This window comes from Mus caroli, chromosome X (assembly GCF_900094665.2).
Source record: "Mus caroli chromosome X, CAROLI_EIJ_v1.1, whole genome shotgun sequence".
In the NCBI taxonomy this organism is placed as follows: Eukaryota; Metazoa; Chordata; class Mammalia; order Rodentia; family Muridae; genus Mus; species Mus caroli.
This window is the reverse complement of record NC_034589.1, coordinates 129,666,708-129,675,145: the sequence shown is the minus strand read 5'-3', so window position 1 is coordinate 129,675,145 and position 8,438 is coordinate 129,666,708. Positions and strand designations below refer to the sequence as shown.

The following is an 8,438-nucleotide window of genomic DNA, read 5'->3' as shown; positions in this document are numbered from 1 at the left end:
TGTGTGTGTGAGAGAGAGAGTGGGGCGAGAGAGGTAAAACTGGAAGAAGAAAAAAGAAAGGAAATATATGTGTAACACATTATACGATTTATTTGTGAATAGTATTTACACAGCTACAACAATAAGACCACATGTGGGCTTTTTTTCATTAAAAATGAATAATAATTTTCATGGGCTGGGGATATAGCTTACTGACAGAGAACTTTCCAAGGATGTGCAAGGCTATGCATTCAATTCTCATGATGACACCAATAATAAGAATATTTTTCTCTTGAACTGGACATAGTGGCTCATATCTATAATCTTAGTACAATGGGGATTGAAGAAGTATCACAAGCCTGTGGCCAGCCTGGTCTTCATACTGAGTTCCAGGCTAGCCTGAGCCACATAGAAATAACTTCTCTCAAATAAATAATCAAATAATTGTAAACTCTATATTCCATTTCATTAAACTATTACCTGAGGTTACAGATTCTGTTAGGGATGTCAGTGTTAATCATTTGTTCATTATGAAGAAAAATCTTTCCTCTATTTGCATATAACACTTTGGGCTCTTGTAATACTTTGGTTTTAGAGACAGAGCTTCATGTCTCAAGTACCCCACCTGATGCTTTAAACAATACTCCCTGTGATCTCTCTTAATTCATTCAGTGAATATGTATCAATATATGACATCTATTTTGTATGTGTTAGAGACTAGCAATGAGGGAAATGGATACAGAGATTGGTGAACGCAAGTAAGAATTCTCTTTTACACAATATACCAAAAAAGGGAAATAATGACTCATCACAGGCTGATCCCTTTCAGTGGTCACATGCCTGTATTTGATATAAATAAGCCAGTTAATAGAAGGAAAAGTCCTTTAAGCCATAATGAAATATACTGGGTTGTAAGTGAACCAATAAAACACCCAGAACGCACTTTTGTCCTTTTACTCATGTTTGCAAACATATAGTAAGGAAGAAATGCTGACTGAGCTATATGAAGTGGGCAATTGGAGGGTTCAAACAGCCTAATATTAGCTGCGAGTTTCAGGTGCCTCGCAGCCTTAGCAAGCTGCCATGTTAACTTCCATTGCTGAGTCTTTCAGCTGATACATGCAAAGTCTTAAAAGTTTTTATTCACTTTCACCAAACTTATGTTGAGTTCTCCACATCTGACAGGTTCGTTTTCATCTTCGTTTCCTCCTCTTGCAACTAAATTATATCAGACTGTTTTCATGTTGTTATGAAAAAGTAATCTTAAAAAAACACAGTCATCTTTAGTAGTTTTCATGTTTATGCTTTTTTAAAAAAATCTATACATACTCACCTTCTGAACAAGGCTACACCAATTATCAAAGTCTTTCTCTTCTTTGCAGAAAAATCCCTTGGGTGGGGAAGAAGAACACTACTTAGAATTCCCCTTTCCAAGTTAGAACAATTTTCCCAGAATTAGGAGGTAGGTCACCATCTTGCCATGCAGCTTCCTGACAGCACAGGAAGGCTGACTGGCTGGACTTCTCTCTCCCCTAAATCACTGCCTAAAATATGTGCACACCCTGCAATTCTCTCTTCTTCCCTCCTACCCCTCCTCCCCTCCCTTTCTCTCCCTTCCTTCCTCCTGTCTCCTCCTTCCCTCTGTTCCTTACTCATTCTTCCTCTTTCTCCTGGTCTCCTGGTCTTCTTTCTTGACTTCTCCCTTGCCCATCAACACTGCTAGACACTTTAACTTGGAAATGTGTGTGTGTGTGTGTAATACATAATATATAAAAGGATATATATATATATATATATGTGTGTATATATATATATGTATGTATATGTATATATATATGTGTATATATATATGTATGTATATGTATGTATATATATATATATATATATATATATAAAATCTCACAGCAGGAAACAAAAGCCCAAATAATACTTTTAACTAAAAACAAGATGGCTTTGACTCTTCAAAAAAAATTATTAGAGTTGTGAGAAGCAGCAGTGTCCTGCCCTGACAGTCATTCCTCAGTAGGAGGAATGGTCCCAAGCAAGGGGGTACTGCTCAGCCTTTGGCCATTGGTGTGCTGATGGATGAAACAGGAAATGAGGGTGTAGAGGAGGCCCTATCAATGTATGCTAATAGAAATCACACTCTCCGGAGGACACCTGAGACATCCTGGATTTGGGCATCAAGAAATAGATGCTGACCTCTCAAGGACTCTTACTCCCTTATCCCTTCCTACTCCTTTCCCACCTTACATTTATATGACAAACTTTGGAAGGTGATAAGGAATAGGATGAGAGATACCAATGCTATGGACCTTTATGCAGTGTGCACAGTGTACCCGGTCTTGTACTGAGTACTTATATATGTTACACCTCACATAACCAAATAAAGAGGGAAGTAGTGTGTCCCTACTTCTAGACATGTGAAGATGGATGTTCAGAAAGGTTAAGTGACTTTTCCTACACAGTTTAGTAGCAGAGCTTGGGGCTTACTGTGAAAAGTTTGGCTACAGGGTCCATTCTTTACCTACCATATCACCATGCCACATTTAGGGGTGCTGAAAAAGTGCACTCTTGCTATGCTACCTAACAACCAATTGCCAGGGAACATATCGTAAATAGGTTACCATCAAAGCTCCTTGAAATACCCACCAAGGCCACAGAAGGATCCAAGTTCAGGATACTCATCCGCTGTGGAGACTGCAGGCAATGAAAAGTCTGGTCGTCTACTAGTCCACTCTCTTCAATGTCAACAAAAGTCTGGGTTGTGTGAGGGTCCAAAAAAATGAGCTCATCTCCTGTTTTATGAAGGCACAGTTACTCTTTGAAAAACCACTGGCCCTGGCCCCACTGCTGTCCTAAAGATGAACCTTCCCTCACCCATCCCCAGATCTCCTAACCCCTTCCCTTTCAACAGCGAGAATGGGATGAGAGGAAGCCCAAAGCCAGGGTGAGCATGCTTGAGAGAAGCCACACTGCCAAAATTTAATCATTCAAAGAGAGACTTGACCTTACATCTTCTCTAGATCCAGGTTCCCAAATGAAGAGGGATAGGTTTGGGAAAGGTGGGAATGACAGAACACAGGATGGCATGGCAGGCTCTGTGAGCAGCAGTTGCAAAGAGGTGGCAAGAGAATCCCCAAAGCTGTGCGCTCCAATACCACTAGGGGGCATTCTACATCTTTCAGCATTGGAAAGCATCTTGAAAAACACCACTGGTTCTCAGATCCATATTCAGAGAGCACCTCGCAAAATGGAAAAGGCCTTGATCTCCAAAGGAAATTCTACCTGCACACAATGGGGATGCTAACCTCTGTGGATCAGAGCCCAGTGAGCTGATGCCTGTTCACTGATTAGCAGTTAGCTAGTGGATTAGTCATTGTGAGCAAGCCTGTCACTTCCCATTAGAAAAGACAGCCTCTGTCACACAAACTTCAGTATAGATGAACCTCACAGGAAAAAAAAACTACTTGCGATGACTAACTGACATGTGTGTGTGTGTTTGCTGGGGACCAAATTCAAGACTTTGTATATATTATGCAAACATTATACCCCTGGGCTAAAACTCAAGTCCAAGATGACTGAGTTTCACATGTAAGAGGAAAGGCATGCTTCACTAAACTGCAAAAGCTCAACCTCAACACGACCCTGGAGGATATTTGGATGATAAAATATCTACTCTGATCTAATGGTTAAAGGACAGACAGTTCTTTTGTTGCAAAATAGACATAGGTGCAGCAAGAAGCACCTGATCTCACTGTCCAACCCCAATGCCACCTGGATCTCTATGACCGCACCCATGTCAGGTGATAAAAGATTGTTTACTGGCAACAAGAAAACGTCCCCTAAGTCTTTGGAATTGCATGCAGGGGGTACATCTATGTGATTCTACTGGCAAAGACTATTACTGATGCCTGTGCAAAGTCTACCTATTCTGCCTCATAGACAAAGACAAAGCGCTTATCTCTTTCCCCTTTCAAATACTGTTGTTTTGCAATGCTGTCATGGAGCCTGGTCTAGTATCTTACATGGATATAAGAACCAGAAGTGGCTACATCTAGATCTCCTCCAGCTGCCCACTTGGCAGGAGGGCCTTAGGGAAAATATCAGGGGTGGGGAGGGCAGACCCAGATGAACAAATTGGGATCAAATCCTGGCTTCACTGCTTGTTAGATGAGTGACATAAAGAAAATGATTTCTCTTAATCTTCATTTCACTATCTATAAAATGAAAAATACCCCCCCCCCTCACTCTTCTTCACTCTCTCTGGTGAATAATGACTATGGGGGAAGTATGAGCATGTTCAGTATAGACTTTTCCCCAAAAATACTTCTGACACATGGTTAGTCAGATCTAGCCATGGGAAACCCACAGATACTAAATCACAGTGCTGGCTGCATAGTTTTGTATCACTCTGTTTGACAAGACCTCCAAAGCTTAGACAAAGAGGGTATCTGAATGTACATAGTGTCAAATACTGGGTTTTGTACCTAGAAAAAAAAAATTTTTTTAAAAGGGTACTCTGAGCTCCTGATGTTCCATTTAGTTGTAGTTTTAAAGCTAGGCCAATAGATGGCAGCATTACAGAAACAGGCAGCTGTGTGGCAAGCCCCACAAGAAAGACTGAAACAACTAAGGAAAGACAGGGGTGCTGGGTGGAGCCATCTCTCACAGAACACACTATATCTCTAACTTGTTGCCAAATAGTTTACCATGAGACAACCTAATAGGGAGTCAAGTACACGTATTTTAAAGGAGAGAAACCCAAGCCTGAGTTGTTTGGTTTTTTTCTCCAGCTGTCAAGCCACTAGCTAGCAAGGGTCTGCTGTACCAAGTCAGCTATGCATGTTGCCATCCCACCTCCCCAGTCTCCAAGGAATGATGTGGAGAGATGATCAATGCCCTCTCTACACTGCTCTCTGCATATTCTCTCATGGCGCTTGCTCACAGTTACTCTACCTCTCCTTGCTAAGCAAGCAGTCTAAGTTGATGACTTTCTCGAATCCCAGTGTCTGACCAGTCCATTTCCAGAAGAGAACGCCCTGTGCCAAGTCTCACTGGTTACATTCTTCCTTTTCTCATAGGCTTCAGCACTCATCAAGTGCCCTGGTTCTTAAGGTACGGACCACCAGCAGCACTGAAAACTCTTAGGAGAGCAAATCTCAGGTCCCATCTTAGACTTACTGTGCCTGTATCTCAATAGGTCCACAAAGGAATGTGTGAACTAGTGAGGGCTGCATGCACCAGCTAGCATGCCATGTGCTCATGGCCTTAAATGTCTTTAGTCACAGCTAATAAGTAAGGAGGCAAGATATCTATCATTTACAGAAAATAGTAGAGTCATCATTAGGGCCCACATTAGAAGGTTAGTATGTTTCCTTGTGGGTGTGTTTGGGAGATAAATTTTATTTTGGTGTCTTTTGGTTTCGGTTTTGGTTTTGAGACATTATCTAACTATGTAGCTCTAGCCTGGAATTCGCGACATAGACTAGATTGAGCTTAAACTCATATAGATCCACTAGCCTCTCTGCCTCTCTGCCTCTACCTCTGAGCCTCTGGCCCTCTGCCTCTGCCTCTCTGCCTCTGGCCCTCTGCCTCTTGGCCTCTGCCCCTCTGACTCTGCCTCTCTGCTTCTGCCCATCTGCCCCTCTACCTCTCTGCCCTTATGACACTGCCTCTGTCCTCTGCTCCTCTACATCTGCCTCTGCCTCTGCCTCTGCCCCAGTGCCTCTGCCTCTGCCCCTCTGCCCCTCTGCCTCTGTCCTCTGCCCCTCTGCATCTGCCTCTGCCCCGATGACACTCTGCCACTGACCTCTACACCTCTGCTTCTGCCCTTCTGTCCTTCTGCCCCTCTGCCCCTTTGCCCCTCCACATCTTCCTCTACCCCTCTGCCTCTGCCATTATCCTCTGCCACTCTGCCTCTGCCTCTGCCTCTACCTCTGCCCCTCTGCCTCTCCCTCTCGGCCTCTGCACCTCTGCCTCTGCCTCTCTGCCTCTGCATCTCTGCCTCTGCCCCTATGAACCACAAGCTCTGCCTCTGTCCTATACACCTCAGCTTCTGTCCCTCTCTCTGCTTCTGCCCTTCTGCCCCTCTGCCCTTTTGCCCTTCCACATCTACCTCTCTGCCTCTGCCACTCTGCATCTGCCTCTACCCCTCTTCCTCTGTCCTCTGGCCCTCTGCCACTATCCCCCTGCCCGTATGCCTCTGCCCCTCTGCCTCTGCCTCTGCCTCTGTCCTCTGCCTCTGCACCTTTGCCCCTCTGCCTCTGCCTCTAGATCTGCACCTCTGCCTCTGCCTCTGCTCCTCTGCCACAATTTCACTGCCCATCTGCCTCTGCCTCTGCCACTCTGTCTCTGCCTCTGCCTCTCAGCCTCTTCACCTATGCCTCTGCCTCTCTGCTGCTGCCACTGCCTCTCTGCCTCTGCCCTCTGCCCCTCTGCCCCTCTGCCCCTCTGTCTCTGCCCCTCTCCTCTGCCCCTGCCCGTCTGCCTCTGCCCTTCTACCTATGTCTCTGTCCTCTGCTCTTCTGCCTCTGCACCCTGCTTCTGCCCATTTGCGTCTGCTTCTGCCCCTCTGACACTCTGCGGCTGACCTCTGCTTATGCCCCTCTGCCTATGCCTCTGCCCCTCTGCCCCTCTGCCCATCTCCATCTGCCTCTACCCCTCAGCCTCTGCTGCTGTCCTCTGCCCCCCTGCCTCTGGCCCCCTGCCTCTGCCCCCCTGCCTCTGCCCCCCTTGCTCTCTGGCTCTGCCTCTCTGCCACTGACCATTTGCCTCTGCCTCTCTGCCTCTGCCACTGCCTCTGACCCTCTGTCTGTGCCCCTGTCTGCTGCCCCTCTGCCTCTGCCCCTTGGCCTCTATCTCTGCCCCTCTGCCTCTCAACTTCTGCCTGTGTCCTCTGCTCCTCTGCCTCTGCCCCTCTGCCCCTGCCCGTCTGCCTCTGTCTCTGCCCATCTACCTCTGCCCTTTTCCCTCTGCCATTATCCACTATCCCTCTGCCCCTCTGCCTCTGAATCTGCCCCTCTGCCTCTGTCCTCTGCCTCTTTGCCTCAGCCTATGCCTTTGTCCTCTGCCCCCTGTCTCTGAACATCTGCCCCTCTGTCCTTCTGCCCCTCTGCTTCTGCCAAGGCCTCTGCCCCTGCCTCGGCCTCTGCCCCTGCCTCGGCCTCTGCCGCTCAGCCACCCTGCCCATGCCCGTCTGCCTCTGCCTCTGCCTCTGCCTCTGCCTCTCTGCCTCTACCTCTCGGCCTCTGCACCTCTGCCTCTCTGCCTCTGCCCCTCTGCCTCTGCTTCTCTGCCTCTGCCCCTATGAAACTCAGCCTCTGCCACTGACCTCTGCAACACGGCTTCTGTCCTTCTGCATCTGCCTCTGCCCTTCTGCCCCGCTGCCCCTCTGCACCTCCCCATCTGCCTCTGCCCCGCTGGGTCTACCCCTCTGTCTCTGCCATTGTACTCTGCCCCTCTGCCCCTCTCTCTACTGCTTTGCCCCTCTGCTGCTCTGCCTCTGCCTCTTTGCCTCTTTCTCTGCCTCTCTGCCTCTCTGCCTCTGCCTCTGCCACTCTGCCACTCTGCCCCTGCCCGTCTGCCTCTGCCCCTCTGCCTCTGCACCTCTGCCCTTGCCTGTCTGCCTTTGCCCCTTTCCCACTGTCTCTGTCTTCTGCCCCTCTGCTTCTTCCCCTCAGCTTCTCTAACTCTGCCTCGGCCTCTTCCCCTCTGCCTCTGCCACTCTGCCTCTGTCTCTGACCTCTGCCCCTCTGCCTCTGTCCTATGCCCCTCTGCCTCTGCCTCTGCCACTCCCCCTCTGCCTCTTCCTCTGTCCCTCTGCATCTGTCTCTGTCTTCTACCCCTCTGCCTCTGCCTCTGCTCCTCTACATCTGCACCTCTGCCCCTCTGCCCCTCAGCATCTCTACCTCTGCCTCTTCCCCTCTGACTCTGCCTCTGCCACTCTGTCTCTGTCTCTGTCCTCTGCCTCTGCCCCTCTGCCACTCTGCCCCTGCCTGTCTGCCTCTGCCACTCTGCCTCTCTTTATCTGCATCTCTAACTCTGCCTCTCTGCCTCTCTGCTTCTGCCCCTCTGCCATTCTGCTCCTGCCCATCTGCCTCTGCTTCTGCCCATCTGCCCCCTGCCTCTGCCTCTGCCTCTCTGCCCCTGCACATCTCCCTCTACCCCTCTGCCTCTTTCTCTGTCTTCTGCTCCTCTTCCTCTGTCCTATGCCCCTCTGCCTCTGCCTATGGCCCACTGCCACTCTGCCCCTGCCTGTCTGCCTCTACCTCTACCTCTCTGCTTCTGCCCCTTTACCTCTGCCTCTGTCCTCGGCCCCTCTGCCTATGCCCCTCAACGTCTGCCTCTCTTTATCTGCATCTCTGCCTCTGCTCCTCTGCCTCACTGCCTCTGCCCCTCTGCAACTCTGCTCCTGCCCATCTGACTCTGACTCTGCCCCTCTGCCTCTGCCTCTGCCT

The 8,438-nt window shown here is 48.6% G+C and overlaps 1 protein-coding gene across 1 annotated transcript in view; it reads right to left on the bottom strand.

Moving 5' to 3' along the window:
* Nucleotides 1-1,137: 1,137 nt before the first annotated feature.
* Atg4a (autophagy related 4A cysteine peptidase) overlaps nucleotides 1,138-8,438 on the bottom strand; it is an 82,145-nt gene continuing 74,844 nt past the window's right edge. Inside the window, exons 10-12 of the mRNA XM_021152761.1 lie at nucleotides 2,632-2,777; nucleotides 1,313-1,369; nucleotides 1,138-1,197 (exon numbers count right to left, since the gene is read on the bottom strand). Of these exons, the coding sequence (XP_021008420.1) occupies nucleotides 1,138-1,197; nucleotides 1,313-1,369; nucleotides 2,632-2,777 (263 nt within the window). The remainder of the gene's footprint in view (nucleotides 1,198-1,312; nucleotides 1,370-2,631; nucleotides 2,778-8,438) is intronic.